At 35.8% G+C, this 20,665-nt stretch overlaps 1 protein-coding gene across 7 annotated transcripts in view; it reads left to right on the forward strand.

The window, feature by feature from the left end:
• The window catches only part of ATP8A1 (ATPase phospholipid transporting 8A1), a 237,728-nt gene that overhangs the window by 92,210 nt on the left and 124,853 nt on the right, over positions 1-20,665 (forward strand). For all 7 annotated transcript variants that reach the window (XM_082464159.1, XM_082464158.1, XM_082464162.1 and 4 more), the window contains 5 exons: positions 4,738-4,810; positions 6,983-7,088; positions 8,685-8,767; positions 13,073-13,122; positions 17,100-17,169. In XM_082464159.1, coding sequence (XP_082320285.1) covers positions 4,738-4,810; positions 6,983-7,088; positions 8,685-8,767; positions 13,073-13,122; positions 17,100-17,169 — 382 coding nt within the window. The remainder of the gene's footprint in view (positions 1-4,737; positions 4,811-6,982; positions 7,089-8,684; positions 8,768-13,072; positions 13,123-17,099; positions 17,170-20,665) is intronic.

Consider the following 20,665-nt stretch of genomic DNA (forward strand, 5'->3'; position numbering starts at 1 on the left):
AGTAATACGTACTCAAATTCAATTTCAATTCGTCTATATTTCCCCCCACTATTACTTTGAGGCAAATCCCAGATAACATATTATTTCACTTTCTCTTAACTATTTGGTATGGCTTCTCATTATTCTTTCTGATAGTTGTTGTTTTTCCTTAAGTACGTGCTAGCGAGGGTGATTCTCCAGGAGGATTACCTTAAAGTGTTCTGTGCTTAGTCATTTCACTGTGGTTTTTAGTATTATCACAGTATCAATGAATAGTACCATTTTCTGGTCTTATTTTCTCATTTCATTTTGGTCTGTAATTATGTATGGAATGAGTGGTATTTATTTATTCTGCTGCAATCGTTAGGCTCACTAAAACATTCTTCCAGGTGTGACTGTATAATAATGAGATCTAACACATCCAGATTAGTGTTGGTCTTCAAAGTAGTCACTTTGACAGGTAATTTATTTATTCCAATGAAGCAACCATTTCACAGAATGTTTTTGGAACTCCTCTTTTATAATTACCCTCAGAAATACTTTGAACCACACAGAAAAGCAGATCTCATTACTTCGGTCAAAACCAGTGTCGAACAAAAATATTATAGTTGAATTCAGTCGCTTGTTCATATTCTTGGACTTGACTGGACCTGACACTGAATAACAAATTCATTTCCGAAAATCCCCCTTTAAGGAATTTTGATTTGGAACAGTAGCACCATTCAAAAGCAGAAGGTGTAGATCCTTTCAAAAAACAGTGCTTTGCAGTCAGACTGCCTTTGTCTTCCCATGTGTGCATGTGTGTAGCATGTATATGTATAGAAGGTATACATTTAGTTTGTATGTGGGATGTGTATATATTTCAGCTGACAGGATTGGATTTTGTTCTGACATGGATTTTGTTGTGGTTTTTTATTTTTAATTTAAATTTGATTTATTTTTTAAGTTCATAATGCATTAACATGTTACAAGTTCAAAGGATGTAAAGAGGGAAAGGTTTCCCTCCCTTCCCTGTCTTCTACCCTCCATTTCCCCTCCTGAAGGCAACCAGTGTAACCAATTTCAGGTATATCCTTCCACATCTACTCTACTCATATACATACATGTATTTTTTTCTCTCATATTTTTATAGAAAGTGAAGCATATTATGCATACTGTTTTGTACCAGCTTTTCATTTGATAGTGCATCTTTGAGATTTGTCCATAGTCCATGCAGAGCCTCCCATTTTTTGTATAGCGTTCTGTTATGTGGATGTACCACAGTCTTTTTAAGCAACAACCCTAATAAACTTTGGGTTAGTTCTAATCTTTTGCTATTAAAAATGTGCTGCAAAGAATGAATTTGGTCGTACAACATTTTGCACCAGGTAGTGTAAATTCTTAGAACTGGAATTTCTGGATCAAAGGATTACATGCATTTTAAATTTTGATAGAAATTGCCAATATCCCTTTTTAGAAATTGCACCAATTTTCATTCTCACCAATGATAGATGGTTTAACTATTTTCCCATGATCATAGCAGCAGAGCTGTCAAACTTTATTTCTGCCAAATTGATAAATTTAAATTTCATTTCTCTCATTATGAGGTAAAATTGAATGCACATTTAAAGCCACATGTATTTCCTTCTTTGTGAACTGTGTGTTTATATCCTCTGCTCATTGTTCTACTGCATTGTTGATTGTTTTATTATTGGTTTCTATGAGTCCTTTTTATTTTAAGTGAAATAACCTTCATTATATGTGTTGGAAATATTTTTTTTCCCAGTTTGTCATTTGACTTTTGACTTTGCTTGCAATAGTTTTTGCTATGCAGAAATGTTTTAGCTTTATACAGTCAGATTTTTTTATTTGTTTTGTTTTCTGAATTATGTATAATACTTAGGCCTTTTCTACTCCTAAGTTATTTTTTAACTTGGTTAAAAATATTTATCACTTTAGTACTTTTATTAAGTCATTCACCCATTGGTTTAAGGTAAAAAGTGTGGCTTGAACTTTTTTCCTTTTTTTCTGAAGACTCTCTTGTTGACATGATTTCATAGTCCACACTGTCATGTATGAAATTAACTAATACTGGACTTCCCTGGCGGTCCAGTGGTTAAGACGCCGCACTTCCAATGCAGTGGGCATGGGTTCCATCCCTGGTCAGGCAACTAAGATCCCACATGCCCCTCAGCATGGCCAAGGGAAAAAAAAAAAAAAAAGAAAGAAATTAACTAATACTGATTAGGCCATATTTATTCTAATTTATATTTATTCATAAAATTCTGAATCTTTCAATTTTTATTGCTATAAAAAATAGATTCTTCGTATTAGGATGATCAGGAAATAATTATTTACAATGTATCACAGCTTTTAAATCAGCCTACAAGAAGCTGCAAATTATATGACATTGTGGATTAACCGCTCGGTTTTCTCTTTACCTTAATGTTACACCCCCTGCCTTATTACTTTTTGCAAAACACCATAATTTCTTTGTCTCCTTATGAGACAAAGTGTCACTTGAAAACTTCTATGGAAAATTTTAACAAAATGTAGATGTTGGCTTACACTTTTATGTGTGAGCAGTTTCCAGATTCATATAGCTTTGTCAACTAACAGTTAAAACTATTTTACATTTAATGCAGTTGGTCTTTATTTTGCAATGACTCGAGCTTCCTAATTTTATCTGTTTACTTTTACTAAAAGTGAACATTTTGTGAGATTTTGGAGAGGGGTGGTGAGAGCTCCTTGCCTGAGTTATCCAACCCAGGCTGTGTGATCAGCAGATGAATTGCTGGTGGTTTTTATGATCCTGGAAAGGAAGCTGCTTCCTGGGAGAAGAGTTATTTAGCATCATCCTTGTCAGAAGGCTTCACTGGTGAATAGAGGGCAGGATGTGTCCATGTATTAATAAATATTTCAATTGCATATCTAGTGTTATTTGTTATAAATACACTTGAAAGCTTTATCAATTGTGTTAACTGTGATTTATGAAATGAAAGAATTACTGGTGAGATTAATAAGACATATCTTCAGATTTATAAAGGCTTTAGCCTGGAATTCTTTAGAGGGAAAATAGACCTCCACATGAAAGATGTTACTGTGAATATTCCTTGACATTTCAATTTATCTAACAATAAGTGGGGAAGTATAACTAAGAACTATTAATAATACATTTTATAAATAATAGGGAAATTTTATAGAGACTTGAATAATTAACTATTTTTAAGAAATGATAATTATTTGGAGGAGAAATGTATGTTAATTTTTTTCTGTCCACCCATTGATAAGTTGTTTAAAAGTTCTTGGATTTTTTTCCTTTCATCTTTAAAACTAGAGGAGGAGGAGGAGAAATAATAGTAGTAGTAATAATAATAAAATATAATGTGTTTATTCTGCCTCCCACTGATGTTTTTGAAAATTCTGATCTACTACATGCTAATAAAGATGAATTATATTACAATTTTGAGAATTAATAGACCAGACTATTACATGTAAATAAAGACATATTTTGCTATAAACACTCTAACTTCCTTCTTTGGTTTATGGGTAAAATACATATATTGACAATATGGTTTATGTTCAATTATTTCACATTCTTTTTTTTTTTTAATGATTTCTCCTTCCTTTCAAGCAGCTGGCTTTAAAATATGAAACTCTTGATATTTGGGACACTGACACTGATAATACTCTTTGTAACCTGTAAAAACTGTGATTAAAAGCTTTCTGGATTACGATTATTTAGTATTGAACACGTTATTTTTTCCTCAGCGATTTCTGAAATTTCCATCTGTGCACAAAAGCTTTAGATCTATATATTTTCACTGAACATTGAAAAGTATACCCTTGGGGTTTGACAGTTCCACGTAAATGTTTCTTGTCATTCCTTTGAATCTCAGCATTTTGATATTAAATCGCACGGCCATGAGACTAGTAATAGCCAGGTTGTAGAGGCAGTTCTGATTTGATTTGTTTCATATGGAGTTCATGTTTGCTGATCTGAAGACAACCACAACACAAAACCCCATACACTTTTATGGTCTGTTCTCCTTATATACGGAGTAAATGTGATATGTACATAAATATATCAGGTATTTGTTAGTGATAGATAGATGTTGATGAAATATATAAACAGTTTATTCATATTTTAGTTTCATATGATAATCATGTAGTATTAGTCACTTCAAATAATTTCTCATGGCTAAAGTAAAAGAATATTATTTTTTATAATACCTCCATTAATCCTCAAAATTCTTTAAACTTGGAAAAATTTTGGAAGTAGACAAATTCAATTCCAGGTATTTCAGCAGTTTTGTTACTTTTTTAAAATTTCATGTGACTACAACATAATTTTACCCCAGGAAAATGAACTGTAAAAGACTTTCATTACACTGCAAAAGACTTTCACATTTTAGAATGGTTGAAAATATTTTATGATTCAGTCATGAAATCTGTGATGTCTTATTTAGAAATGCAGACTAAATTATATTTAATCTATTAAGAGTTTGCAGGTATAATGATTTATTTTAAAAGTAACTTACATGGACACCAAACGGGGAAAGCAGCGGTGGGGGTGGGGGGGTGGTGGTGTGCTGAATTAGGCGATTGGGATTGACATGTATACACTGATGTGTATGAAACGGATGACTAATAAGAACCTGCTGTATAAAAAAATAAATAAAATAAAATTCAAAAATTAAAAAAAAAAACATAACTTACAAACAGATCAGTGGGCTTGTATAAATGAACCAAGTTTGCTCCATTTTTTTTCCGCTTTAGGCAGAGCTCACAGTTTGGAGATGAAAAAACATTTAGTGATTCATCATTGCTGGAAAACCTCCAAAATAATCATGTAAGCAACATAATACTATTATCTTTTCATTAATAAATGAAAACTAATGAGTGTTTCTCTGAATTATCTTCCATGTTTAAATATTCCTTTTTTTAGTTTCATGATCATTTCTAATAATTAGCAAAATCTATTATCTCTAAATTCTTTTTACTTGGCCAACATGAATTCATGGTTGTTAGAAATTTAGTTTTACCAATTGTCATTAATCAACATTCTGTTTTTTAAAAATATTATATATTAATTCTAGAACTCTATTTGTATGAAACGACTCATTGTTAACAATTTCAAAACATCTATAGAAATGAATTTCCTGCTCAGAATTATAGGCCGGTGCTAAATCTATACAGTAAGAACTTCGGACATCTGCCACCCAATGTGAACATTCCACTTACGAAGTTACCGATACTTAACGAAAATTCCATCCGATCAAATGATATGGTCTCCTAAGTTTAAACCTCCAATTTTTTCTCACAATCACTTCAAGCTCAATGTGTCAGAACTTGAACTCATGCTCATCACCCCAAAACCTAGTCCATTCCTAGCACTGATGCACTTACCACCTCTGCCCCTGGGCAGGGCCCTAGCAGTGTGTTCATGTGGTTATTTTTGCCTTCAACAAAGCATGAACTTCCAGATGAACAAAATCTAGACCTAGGCCCACCTCTTCCCTCTTGTGTTCTCAGGTTCAGTAAATTGCACCATCAACTAACTGTCTTATTAACTCATTCTAGGAACTTAGGGTTGCTTTTGATACCTCCTTCCCCTCCATCTTCAGATCTGTAATGAGTCACTAAGCCCTTGTCAGTATGACTTTCTGTAATATATCCTAAATGTCTTCTTCACTTCATTCTCACTTTCTCTACCCCAGTCCAGACTACTGGTATCCTCCAGGTGAATTACAGCAGCCTCCTAACCATTCTCCTTGTTTCCGTTTTTACCCCCCTCCAGTTCTTGTTGCACATGGCAGCTGGAATGATGCAAATGTAAATCAAGTCCCATCACTATCCTGTTTAAAACCATGCCAGAGGGCTTCCCTCTCAACTTACAAAGTTACATGGTCCAGCCCCTGCCTAAGTCATCAGCCTCGCTTGGAGCTACCCTTCCTTTCTTTCTCCTCAGGCTACACTGGCTTTCTTTTATTTTCTCAAACACACTTCATTCTTTCTTCCTTTAGGACCTTTTCAGTCATGTGTGATTCCTGCTTGATGGGAAACTGTGCTCAGTTCTTCATGAGGCTAAAACTTCAGCAGCTTAAAGATCACATTGTCATGAGAACAACCACAGACTGGCCTATATCATATTATATGATATTTGCACATTCTATCCTTTGTAGCCCTTTTCACACTATAAATAAATAATACTAGTGTACTATTTATCTATGTTCTGTTTTCCCCACTAGTCAAAGCTTCACATATCAGGGACCTTGTCTGTTTTGTCTGCTCTTCGAGGCTTAACACAGTTTTTTTTTTTCAAATAATGTTCTGATTTACCTTTCCAGTCATTTCACTTTTTTGGTCCAAGAGCATAGAGGAATATTTTTCCTTTATTAATTCGAATGACATTTTTCTTCATCAGGAACCAGACAAGAAGATGTTTAATTTTTAAAATCTGACTGCTTTCTTGCAGAAAGGATCTTGTCTTCCTCAGGCCATGAGAGTCCATTGTACAAAGGACTTCTCAATCAATCCTTTTTTATTTAGTAAAACGTGTATCAGGTTAAGGTTGCCATTTTTGCAAAAGGAGAGGACAAACCTTACAGAGGAATCCCCTGCCATCGTCACCCCAACCCAAAGTAGTGGAACCACAGTAAGAGTAGATGCCTAAAATTTAGATCTGATCAGGAATTAGAACCAGGTAAATGAACAATTTTAGAATTTCTCTCCTGTCCTTAATAACAAGATTCAACCATATCTGCCTTTTTCGCTGTACTGTTTCTATTTAACAAGACAAAGTGGTCTTATATAAATGTTTAGAAAAGGAATGAGAGGGTGCAAGAATGAATGATTTTAGTTAAAAATATTTTTTCTTCATAATAGTTGTTGGCTTCTTGACTTCCACACCTTCAATATTTAACAGCTGCACTCTTAGTAAATATGCATGAAGTAGTATTACTATCATTAGTGTCAAATGTTTAAACGAAAATGGCTAAATTAATGTGTTTATTTCTTACAGCCAACTGCACCTATAATATGTGAATTTCTTACAATGATGGCAGTTTGTCACACAGCAGTACCAGAGTGGGAAGGTGATAAGATTATTTACCAGGCAGCATCTCCAGGTACAAATGAAGCAATTGTGATGTATTTCTTGGTGGAAAATTGTTCTGAAATTTGAGATTGTTCAGAAAAATTTAATTTGAAGAAGTAAAATAAACAAGTTGTTTTTCAGATTACAAATTTTATTTACTAATTTGATAAACCTTGGCTTTCAAAATTAAATATATATATATATTTAAAAATATATAACTGTGTAACATTTGTTATATGACATAAATTACATGGAAATTTGAATAACAAAATTCACACAAGTAAAAAAAATGGTACTTTATATATACACAGTAAATTCTCCCTTCTTTATAAATAACTAAGAATAAACTGTTAGTCATAAACTGTTTTTGCACATAAGCAGACAGGAAAAGGAAGATCTGTTTGCTTAAATAGTGCGCATTTTAGAATACCAATTTTGCTTTCTTCTCTTGGAGATGATAATCAGGGAGTTCATTGTGTATTTATTTGGATGAGAAAAGTTTTACACATTTGAAGGGATTCCATAAAATATGTATTAGCACAGTTATCATTATTTAATACTTAGGCTTATTTTCAATGAAAAATTGGGTAAATAGTCAATTTGATGATTGTAAGATTTCAGGAAAGAATGAACACACTTTGGGGAACTTTTTTAATAAGTGTTTTAAACTGTATTATAAACCAGCACCTGCGACCTTGTAGAATATACCAAATTCCTAAAAACCATAAGATACATCTCATATCATTAAGATAGAGAATATGTGAATGTTTTATCCCACACCCTTCCCTCAGAAACAAGAAGGTCTGTTGTAGCAGAGTGATGTAAGTAAATAATATATAATACAACAAAGCATCAGTTCATTTATATCCATTTAAATTGACCCCTCAACATTAATAGTATTAGTTTTTCTACATTAAACATTTTAGGAGGAAAAGGATAAAACTTAAGAAGACAATTTCGTGCCATTCATTTTTTCCAGTTTTATTAAGAAATAATTGACATATATCACTGTATCCCTAGTACTTGTTTATCTTATAACTGGAAATTTGTACCTTTTGATCACCTTTCTCCAGTTCCCCCTTCTCCCACCCTCCATCTCTGGTAACCACATCTGATCTCTTTTTCTATGAGTTTGGGGTTTGTTTTCTTTTTTTTTTCCCTTTAGATCTCACATATAAGTGAGATCATACAGTATTTTTCTCTCTCCGTCTGGCTTGCTTCACTTAGCATAATGCCTTCATGTCTATCCCATGTTGTTGGCAAATGTAGGATTTCCTCTTTTTTTTATGTGTCATTCATTTTGAGAAAAGTTTTCTAGAGAATATGCTGGACCAAGGGGTATATTTAATTATCCTTCTTAGGTATGTTTGGCTAACAGTGAGACTTAATCTTCAGAAATGTGACTCTGGGGTCTATATGTGTCTCAGATTCTTAAGATCATTCTACTCATTCCTTTGGCACTGTCATATAATTTTAAAAGAAGTGGATTTCAGTAAAAGGAGCCAGAATAAAAAGAATTTTAATTCTTTTTAAAATTAAGCAGAAAATTGGATTGCAGTAATGTCTTTCGTATTTGGCGTAATTTTTTTTCACTGTATGTTTGCTTTGTCCTGTTTTCCTAAAACAGATGAAGGAGCCTTGGTCAGAGCAGCCAAGCAACTGAATTTTGTTTTCACTGGAAGAACACCTGACTCAGTGATTATAGATTCAGTAAGTTATTTATTTTTAAGTCTGTTTTTTATCAAAGTAATACATATGCATAGCTTCAAAGGTAAAATAGTACCATAAAAGCTCAAAATAGAATAGAGGTTCCCAACTCTAGTTCCCCTCTCCAGAAGCAAAAACTTTCTATTCTTTTAGCTATTTCTTCAGACATTTACACATCTTATATATATTTTTTAATGTTTGATGAATGATATATGTTTTGATTCTTCAATTTTAGACATATCTACTGACTTTCTATTCAATTATATTAAATGAGGAGTTATTTCTCTTGACTCACCATCCCTTCCCAATAGTATTATAATTATATTACAATATTTGGTTAAACAAGTATTTGGACCCAGATTTTTAAATGGGCAAAAGACTTGAACAAACATTTCACAAAAGAAGATATACAGATGGCCAGTGAGCACATGAAAACACATCATCAGTCATCAGGGAAATGCAAATTAAAGTCTCAATGAGATACTACTGCATACCCACCAAAAAAGGTAAAATTAAAAATATTGGCAGCACCGAATGTGAACGAAAATGCAGAGCAAGTAGATCACCTGTTTTTGCTAGTAGACGTGTAAGATGGTACAATCCCTTTGGAAATCCTTTTAGAGTTTTCCAACACAGGTAAACATGTACCCAGCCCAGCAGTTGCACTCATACTTAACCAGGAGAAGTGAAAGCATATGTCCACAGAGAGATGTGTCATGGAATGTTCATAGCAGCTGTATTCAGAGTAGCCAAAAACTAGAAACAAATCAAATATCCATTACTAGGCAAATGGATGAACAAATTGTAATATACAATGGAATATCTAAACAATAGAAAAGAGTAAAATATCGATTCATCAACAGCCTTAATAAATCTCAGAAACATTATACTGGAAAAAAAAAAAAAGTCAGACACAGAGGAATGCATACTCTTTTTTTTTTTTTAATTTTTGGCTGCGTTGGGTCTTCGTTGCTGCGCACAGGCTTTCTCTAGTTGTGGCGGGTGGGGGCTACTCTTCGTTGTGGTGCACGGGCTTCTCATTGCGGTGGCTTCTCTTGTGGAGCATGGGCTCTAGGCACCTGGGCTTCAGTAGTTGTGGCCGGTGGGCTTCAGTAGTTGTGGCACATGGGCTCAGTAGTTGTGGCTCGCAGGATCTAGAACGCAGGCTCAGCAGCTGTGGTGCACGGGCTTAGTTGCTCCGCGACATGTGGTATCTTCCTGTACCAGGGCTCAAACCCGTGTCCCCTGCATTGGCAGGTGGATTCTTAACCACTGCACCACCAGGGAAGTCCGTATTTTCTTTTTTTTAATATTGTCTTTCCAGATACAAAATTATCTCCTGAAAATAAATTTTTTTCTTTATTTTCTAAAGATGAATCTCTTGTCTTTTTTCCAATTGCTTGATTTTCTACCTACTACTAATTGTTCCATACCTTCTTAGTGCACTTTTATTGGTACAATTACACCAGATAATCTGCCAGTGGGTAGTTGTTTCCCTGAGACATCCCTCCAGAAGTCCTCCATTCTCCTTGGTCTGGGCTAGTTTTGCCTGCTTCTCTGGCACTTGGAATTCCTTTTGATTGTCTCCTGTTTTGGACTTTCTATTTCCTGTAAGTCAAAACTTCTTTCTTAGTAAACTCGCTAGTGTTGATAGAACACATTTTCTGTCAATTTCATCCTATTGAAAAGGTGTTATTAGAGAAGCAGAAGTCACAGTAGTGACAGCCTTCAGTAAACCTAGCTCCTGACTCAGGGCTCCAAGCTGCCCTGGTGGACAGTTCAGTCTTACTCGTGGTTGTCAGGAGGAATCGCTTTCCTGTCTCCCTGGGGACTTTCTTTACCTCTCCTCTGTGTTAGATTTTCTGTTTCCTGAATCCCATATTTTCTTTGTTCTTGGCTTACTCTTGTTATCGTGGAACACATTCTTTATTGGCTCCTTGAGAAAAGGTGCACGGAAAGTTATTTGGTTTTTTGTTTTGTTTTCTTTAGTCCTTTCAAGTCTAAACATTTTTTATCCTATATTTCTACTTAATTGGTAGTCTGGCTGAATGTAGAACTCCAGGGTGGAAATCAGTTTCCTGAAGAATTTTGACTGTTCCTTTGTCTCCTGGCTTCCAGTACACTTAATTGAGAAGTCAGAAGCCACTGTGACTCCAGTCTTTGTGACTTGCCCACCCCTCTCTCTCTGGAAGGTTGTGGGATGTTCTTTGTCCCAAGAGTTCTGAAATTTCATGACAGTGTCCTTAGTGGGAATATTTTAACCCATTGTACTGAGCACTGAGTGGACACTTTTCCATTTGGAAATCAATATCCTTCCATTCTGGAAAATTTTCTTGAATGAGTCTATTCATTTTCCTTCCCTCTTTTTCCTCTGCTCTCTCTTTTTAGAATTCTTGAACACATCTTTTAACTTTTCTGTCCTGCTCTTCATGTCTTTGCCTTTTTGTTCTACTTTTTGGAAGTTGTCCTCCATTTTATCTTCTCAGACTTCTGTTGATTTTCTTTTCATTTCTGCTATCATGTTTTTAGTTTCTAGAAGCTTTTATTGTTTTTTCAATATTTCTTTATTTTAATAGTACCCTGTTCTTGTTTCACAGGTGTTGTACTTACGGTTCTTCTCTGGGAGGAATAATGATAGTTTTTTGACGTTTTCTTTTTTAAACAATTACAAGCATTTAACAATTTAAATAAGCATATGGTTTTTACTGGAATATAAAATGGTCTTAAGCTGTCATTATCGTTGTTTTGATTATTGCAATGGGAAAATGATACTTCCCCAAAAATTAAATATCAACTTTCAATATTCTCTTCCAGAGTTTCCCATTCTCCACTTAGGAGAAAAGAACAGCATTTAATTACTGCATATGGGATGTATAATAGACTATGCCAGATCTTTGACAAGAGCTTCAGAATGCAGAATAGTAAGGCCAGTCTCCTCCTATGCCACCAAAGAGCAGTACACAGGACATAAATAATAATCACAAAAACTTAACAATTGTACAAGCCATCTTTTTGTTTCAAACATTTTCTTCATTTGCTTCACGAATGCCATTAAAAAGCATATGCTGGAGAGTGCAGCAATATTTCCAAAGGTATAAAACACAGCAAAAAGTTTGATGCCACCAGGAAGCCACAGTAATCCAGTTCCAATGAGACAACAGAAAATGCCCATAGAAAGCATATGACAGACCAGTTCATTCTGGTGTTGAAATGGAGGGAAGAGGCATCCAGGACCTGTCCGCCAGCCCCTCATGTCCATCAAGAAACCCAGAGCCTGACACTCCACAGGCCGACACGGATGTTTTCTCTTTGAATTCTCTTTCCTCCAAATTGCTCTTATCTGTTTGTTTTGGGTATCTATGATCCATGTTAATAGCTGTCCTTGAATATCTGTTAATCTTTGGTTTTGTCATGGTTAAGAGTGAAGAACTTGAAAGCTGGTTTGGCAGTTCTGAGCATGAGGGTATTTGTCAACACTGGGCTTCACTGTGGGGTGGTCTGGTGGGATTCCTTTGGGAAGTCTCGGTTGTCTGTACCTTTAGGGCTTCTCTTGGGCTTGTGAATTCCCCAGAGATTCATTTTCTGATTTCCACCTGGGAAAGGTCTAGCTGCCAGAAGGTAAGGGGCCGAGTGGGTTGGGGGCATTGGGGCTTAGCCTCTAGTACAAATGTGATAACAGTGCTGTATCTTCAAGTGTGCCAGTCGACTTCTAGATGAAAGACCCTCTGTTTTACCCCCTGTAGAGCAAAGCCTCGGTCTTCCGCCAGTATGCAGGAAGAGCCAGTGCCCAGAGCTGCTTTTCTAGTAGCTCTTTCCCAGTCCTCCCATTTTAGGCCCCTCTCTTCCCTCCCAGTTCTAGAGCTACCTGCTATTCCACTTCCTTGAGCCTCTTAGGGATTATGTGGTACAAATCATGTTGGTTCTCAGCTTTTCCCATGGCTACTGCAGGCTTTGAAACTTCTTGTATCTGCTAAGGATGCGTTTCTCACTGATCTGTTTTCTGGTTTCCACATTTTTCATGCTATTTTCTCTTCTCTTATTTTCCTGCCATTGCAAGTTTCTTTCTTAAGTGTTTTTTTTTTTTTTTGTAGTTTTGATGGGGCTTTGGGAAGGATGAAAATTAAATGTGTATGTTCAATCTTCCATCTTAACTTGAAAAGTTAGTAAGTTCAATTAAAGATGATGTATTTCAGAAGGGACAATTTGGTTGTGTTGACATTTCTTACATTAAAATTTCATGACTAGGGTTTATTTCTAAGAAGCCAAAGATGCCAACTCTATGTAATCAAGTTTTCCTTTTCTTCATAGCTGGGGCAGGAAGAAAGATACGAATTGCTCAATGTCTTGGAGTTCACCAGGTAAAACATCTGCTCTGTGGTTTGTATGTATGACATAAATTTCCTTCCATTTTTATTTAACTAAATTTATTTATACCAAATATTAAAGTCTTCAGTGCAATTTTTAATTGTCATATCTGTAAGTAAATCATAAACAGCACTCTTCAGAGTCTTGTAAGGCATGACTCCTAGAGGCAATATAAAAATATTTTTGAACATAACTGTCTGCATCACAACTGTAGGGGGTATAGGACCAAGACAGTGATCTGGAAACATCGTTATACTTAGAGGTGCCAAGATTTATGTAACATGAAAATGAATCAGAGTCAGGAACCCACCATTCTAATTATGTGTTCATTATAACATCTAATTGTCTTGGGGATTTCAGAAACCATACCCATCTCTCTGTTAGGTATAAAACCAGTTCCCATGTAGTAGGCAAGGGCAGAAAGCAAAAAGATTATTTTACTTACTTTATTTCTTAAGGTCAAATAAGAGAGGCCTTCCATTATGATCAGTGATATCTCTATGAGTTTTTGGCTCTTTATTCCCACATGACTATGTAGTTTCCCAACTAACCCACATTCTTGGGGCAAAATGGCCTCAGCTACAGACAAGAGGGTCTTTAAAGATTGTGTCCTCATTCAGAGGACACTTAAAGATATCTTCAAGGCCATAACCAGGACGTAATGCTGCTGTTCAAGGAAAGAAGTGTCCACTTTTTTTCTTGAACTTTTTCCTACATAAGGCAAGTCTGTACACTAACTAAAAGAGGCATTTTCTTTCCTGTGCCAACATTTGTTGCTGTCTTGGTTAGGAGTGACCACATGCCAGTGGTTAATATCAAAAGTAATGGGATCTAATTTATTATTTAAACATTGTGGTTTTTTTCACTTGTATGCACTGAAAGGCTCAAAGGAAAATGCATAAGAAGAAGTTGGATGATTAAGTGTCATAGAATATTCTCAAAGTGTATCCCCCATCTTTTCTTTTTCCCACATCAAAGGGACTGTTTTTCCTAAGCCTACTTGTATTATGTCTGTAATATATTGTAAATAGTGTATCAATTAACATTTAGATATGTTTGTTTATGAACACACACTTAGAAACACTATGTAAGTGGTAAGTGTGTGAAGAAAAATAAAGCAAAGTTAGCAGCTCTTTCAGGATGCTGTGATGGGGGAGGCTTAAGGACAAAAGTGAGAGAAGTGAATGTGTGGGTAATAAAATAATCTCTGAAAGACATGAGTGGTTTAGACTAGGATGATGGTAGAGAAAATAAAGTGAAGTTGATAGAATGCAGATACCCTTTGCAAGGATGTCAGGGGGCCATTGGTATGAATTGGATGCGGCAGGAGAAAAGAGGGGGAGGGGCTAGGGTTCCTGGCATGAGTGAATGGGTAGATGGAGGTACTGTTTACACAAATGGTGGATACAAGATTGATGCTGAGGATGAGATGTTTGAATCGTTAAGTTTTAGATGCCAGTGAGATATATATACATAGATATGTCAGGTAGGCAACTGGTTATAGAGGCCCAACACATAGAAGCCTCTGGCTGAAATGTAAATTTGGTAGTCATTGGCCTGTAAATGGTATTTAAAGCCATGAATGTGAGTTGGATCTCCTGGATATAAAATAATATAGTAAGGGAAACAAAAAAGGCTGAAGATTACGAGTAACTCTAAGGGTTGATTAGCAAAGAGGAATTAGCAAAAGAGACTGCTCTGTGATTAGAGAAAGAGAGTGTAAGAGCATAAAGCCAGGGGAAGAGGATAATTTCCAGGAGGGAGTGGTCATCTATGTCAGAGACTGCTGCAAGGTTAGGTAAGACAAAGCTGAAAGTAGTCGTTGGATTTAGAGATTCAACAACTGGTGAAGAGAGAAGCAAGATGGGAGTGACTGGGGAATGCAGGGGAGGTGAGTGGGAACTGTGGATGGCAATTGTTTTGAGATGTTGAGCTGTGAAGGGGAGTAGAGCGTTGAAAAGGGATGCATGTGGCTCAGCGGGGAGGGTGGTTTGGGGTGAGTTTCTCAGGAGAGAGACTAGAACTGTTTCAGTACTGATGAGAAGGAACCATTCCAGGAGGAGAAGACGCAAATTCAGGGGAGAGCAGCACAACTTTAGGAGTGAGATGACCAGGAACGCAGGGTGAGAGAAGATTCACAGCACATATGAAAGGAAGGTCTCTGATACGAAAGGAAGTGTTCCTTCCATGGTATCAAGAAACGAGACAGAGGGTGGTCCACAGTGGATAAATGTGCAGGTTTTAATGGCAGAAAGAATAGGGATTTCTTGTTGGAGGCTTCCGTCAAGGTGACTGCAAAAATTCTGAGGGTCTGGAATGACAAGGGCACATTGGAGACTTGAGGAATGGAGAGGTGCCCATAGTCCTGTGGGGAGACAGAGAGCAAGCTTATTAGAGAAACGTAGATGACGAGGCAGCATGGAGCAAGCACCCAGTGACGTTGGGACCATGTGTTTACTAATCTCTGGCTGGGTGACTTTTCTCCAGCAGTGTCCACTTACCCTGATGGACCACAGAAAGGGTTCCTATTCACCCAAGATTTGGGAGTTTTGCCAGAACAAGAAAAGAGCAAGAAAGTTGATGAGTTTGGGACCATGCCATCAAAGCTGCATTAAGAGAGACATGAATCATGAAGGGCTGAGATAGAACACCTGGATGTGATTACAAAAGGGGCCCAATTAAATGTAGTCCTAAAGCCAGGAATGAAGATCAGAGATATTAATACAGTGGGGATTAGAGATGGAGAAAGAGAGAACTAAATATTCCTAGACACTTCTGAAGGAAACTCCAGCTGTATGCTATGACACCAAATCTAACTGCTATATTGGACTCATCTCAGTTTTTTAGCCACAGAACATTGTAAGGTAACACAAATAGACGCAGACACTTGAGAAGTTTTTTTTACCCCTGGTTTCTGGAGAGAATGCTTATACACACTTGGTTCCAAGTGAGGCTTATCCTGTGCAATGCCATACCTGTTTACTCTGTTCATTGTTACTTGCAGTCTCTTTGCTAATGCATTAAAAGATGTTGTATGTTTGACTAACAATTTTTATCTGTCTATACTGCCAACATAATGTTAAATTGTTTGTGCTCATTAACTAGAGTTTGCAATATAAATTAGGTTTTTTACATGATGCCAGTGGTTTGCTAGTAATCATTGAAAAATGATAGTCGTGAAGGCTTAAGTGGGTTTTTAAAGTTCTAGTATTTGCCTTTATGTGTGATTGGATGTGTACTTAAAATTGACTTTCTGTTTGAATAAAAAAAAAAAATCCCACAAGGACTCAGGCAAAAAATATACAAATCAATTTTCACTGCAAAGTAAAGGAGCTGTTACAGTGGAGGATTACTGGACTGAATGTCAATATTATGACATAGTATGAGTGTGTTTCATGTTTGGTAATTGCAATCATTGTTGCTTTTGTTGTGGTCATCCATTTACAATGCTTGGTGTCAGTTTATTTATCTCTTGTAAAAATAAAATACAGTGTGTGTGTGTGAAAAAAAAAGTTATAAAAGTTCATATAGACAAAAAAAAAAGATAATTTCTTTGAAGTACAATAAATCAACCATGTTTGAATATCAAAAAAAAATTGATTATCATTTCTCTTTTTAATAATTCATTGAAAAAGATACTGGCTTAAATATTTTTTAAATCTGAAAACATTGAACTAGAACTCTCCTTTATCCTGGTGGATACTAACTCTTGCAGGTTTCTAGGGAGCTATTTTGTAAATTATTCCTCTAGGGAAGCAGATGGTACCCTGGTGCCTTAAAAAACATAATGTAACTTTCAAAGGACTCAACTATACACCCAGGGAATGGTTTGTGTATGTGGAAGGATCGGCCTCATAATTTGGTCAAATTTATTTTTTCACTGTGAGTATTAAAATATGTGAGACGTGACAAACAAATAGGTGTATCTTCTCACTATGATGACACATTGTGGAAAATCTCTTTCTTTCAGCGCTAGAAAAAGAATGTCAGTGATTGTTCGCACTCCATCCGGGAAGTTACGACTTTACTGCAAAGGAGCCGTAAGTTTTTATTTTTGTCTTTTACAGTTTTGATTTACGATGGTTTATAATGGATACGTTAAGCATTCTGCTACGGAAATGTAACACAGATGTTTAGCCTGAAGCTGCTGACGTCCACTTTGGGTAGTGTTTTATAGTAATAGTGTTCAGCCTCTTCTGGTGAAATATGGAATTCCTTCTGGGTAAATTTGGTGCTTTGAAAAAGTTTGGCCTAGGTTATTTATATAATTCAATGTTTGGTACATAATATTTGAGGTTTGTTGTTTAGAAATACGTTAGAAGCCAGTTAAATACAGAAAATATTTTAAAATTGAATTAGAAATGTAGTGACCTATACCAGTTTGAATCTAATTTTTTAAAGGCCGTAGAAATGGGGGGAAAAATGGATCACAGTTACTGCTATAATTTCTTCATGTGGTGATTGCTATTTGTATTGTATTTGCATTGTTTTAATTATAACAGAATTTCTAACTATTGGTTGGCTGTGGTATATTGGCAGGTTATATTGACAAAATAGTCATTCTAACTGAATTTTTCTAGTTAAAATATGTTTACACTCATGGAAATATAAGAAATCTACTGCCCAGGGCCTTTTTTTTTCCTAATTCTTAAAATTAGTCAATATTTCCTTTCTGAATTATCCTTTCCAGGTACCTAGTATAGTTGGAGTAGTCAGGTAACTTACCAACTTGGAACTTTCCAATTTCAACTATAATCACCAATCTTGCTTTATTACATGGAACTTGGAAACTGAACTTACCAAGAAACCCAAGTTTATTATTTGAATTCCTGTTGAGAATGTTTTTCAGTGCCTTGGTTTTAAAGCATTGAAATGTAATTTTTGAATGCCTTGGTTTTAAAGAATTTCGGTAGAATTACTTCATGATGTCTCATGAATGTAGTTTTAGAATTCCTTTGGTCGTTGATTCAAACATCTAACATTTGTTTGCTGTGTGCATTTTATCCACTAGACTTCCAACTGGATTTGGGGGTTAGGAAGATAAGACTCAAAACTTGTCAGGAGCTTAAGACTACTCAGGGAAATATATATAAAGAGAAGATTAGGATACAATATTAAAATATATTGTAAAGATCTTCCACCTCCCAGTGGTAACATTAAGTGATAAAGTAATAAAGAGAGCCCTTAAGACCTCCCACTTGAAACGGTTTGTATGTGTCCAGTTTAACTACACCCAGTCCACATCCTCTTTTCTTAGTTTTGAGTAATCCAGCTAGAAACTTTGTTTGGGGCATTAAAGCAGTGAATAAAAAATAAAAACATTAGACTTCTTGTTTGAATAATCATGGAGATAGTTTGCATACATTAACTTGCTTATTGCCACTCCCAAATTAGCTATGATATGTGGTTGAATACTAAAAAGGCATAAACATGTAAAACAGCAAGTTGCATTTGAGAACTACATGCAGTTTGGCAGGGAATAGCAGAATGTGAGGTTAGAAAGGTGAGCATGGGTTAAGTCATGGGTTTTTCATGCTCGAGAACTTGTTCTTTCTTTCTGGATCATTCTGATGCCATTTAGAAGGTGATTTAAAGCAGAAAAGAGGTGTATAGAGAGTTAGCAGTTGAAGCTGTTGACTACAGTCCAAGAAAAAGTTGATAAGGATCAAAACCTTACAACAGACAATTGCAGAGAGGATTAAGAGGACAGAGATTTAGGACTTAGTAATTGATTACATGTGGGTGATGAGGGAAAAGATGATCTAGGATTATTATCAGATTTCTGTTTAGCTAACTAAATAGACTAAGTGATACCACTTACTAAGATAAAGGGTTGGGAGCTACATCTGGGCCATAAGGGCAAAGGCACCTGCATTTCACAGGGGAAGATATATGGGGTGCTGATATAGGAGTTAAAAGTGTAACTGGAAACTAAAAGCAGGGGATTGATGAGATCTCATATGGAGAAAATAATGCATGAAAAGAGAGGAGGGCTAAATGTGAAAAGTAGAGGATCCAGGAAGGACATTGAAATTTGGAGGAAAGCCTGAGGAATCCATTGATTCCTTGGCAGAGTGAATAATCAACAGTGACAAGTGCAACAGAATACCATAGTAATGAAAGGCAATTAAGAAGTCTTCAAGAATATTTTCCAGTCAACATGGTATTGTCTGTTCATAGTTTGATGTATCTCCTTTATTCCAAAATCATGGCAATGATGGATATAGTATAAAGAGAAAACAGAGGTAGACCAAAATAGGAATAGAAAATCAAGGTGGTACACTGAACTGAAGTCTTGAGCTGAGACGGGTAGGAGTCCCAGGCCCTGGGTTTGGAGTCAGGGAGCAAGGTCTGGAGTTTGGTTTCTGTGGGACAATGGGCACAAATAGTACTTTCTGTAAAATGCAGATAGGAGCCAGCCTCCCCTCTCTAAAACCTAGGATAGTGGTAAACTTCCTAACCGGAGAAGAGCTGAGGAAAGCCCATGCAAGCCCCTACTGGAAAGTACAGAAAACCACTAGATTGAAATGCACATGAAGAAGGAAAGAGCAAGAGCAAAACTTGGAGACACATGAGGAAATCTCATGTCGAAGAGAGAACGAACATGTAAACAACTGGAGCATGAACTCACCCCAGATGAAATCATTTGTGTAAACTGTTCTGTCAGAGGATATTTAGAGCTCAACATGATAAAGAAACTACAGTTATTTTTAATCAAAAAGAAATTTTGGGGGGAGAGTAGAATAGGTTACATGTAAGATAAATTAGAAATCATAAATAAATTTAAGAAAAAACATCAACAAATGAAATAAGCTCTAGATAGAGTTGGAGGGGTGAGGGTGGAGTTAGTGAATTGGAAGATAGTATTGAAGAGTTCATTTAAAATATCACACAAAGAAATGGTGTGTGCGTGTGTGTGTGTGGATGACTTATTTTTCTTGCTTTTTTCCAGATTTTCAGTAATTGGGTTGTCTTGCTTTGTTAATTTTTAAGTGAAAAAGAAGGAAAGGTACACAATACACAAGTTATGTCTGCAGTAGTAGCCAACTTAGGGAAAGTTACATTTACACAAATAAAACTTTAATTTATTCAAGAAAATAATCCTACTCCAATATTTATATTCAAGAGAGAAATTAGAAACTTGAGTAATACACTTAATGCTTTAGGGACCTTAAAGTGACTGAAATTTTTCAAATTAAGTGCCCCCTAAATGAAATTCTGTGCCATATTCAAAAAAGACCACATCTGCAATTAGTTATTTCTAGCCGTTCACCACCACGGCAGAGGCAAAGTGCAGATAATTCTGCATGGCACACATGAACACAGTAAATGTTTGTCTATATTTAAATATAGATGTGTATAATGTCTTTAGCAAATATTCCAACCCCAGCTTCATGCAGCAGATCAACCTCAACTTGGTGTTTAACTGGACAACAAGGGCAGATTCCGTGATGATTAGTAACTGGCTAATTTATAGCAAGATTATCTGCATGACATCAGTATAAATTACAGTGCTTAGCTAAGTAATTATATAAG

Source organism: Balaenoptera physalus (assembly GCF_965194825.1).
Source record: "Balaenoptera physalus genome assembly, chromosome: 5".
In the NCBI taxonomy this organism is placed as follows: Eukaryota; Metazoa; Chordata; class Mammalia; order Artiodactyla; family Balaenopteridae; genus Balaenoptera; species Balaenoptera physalus.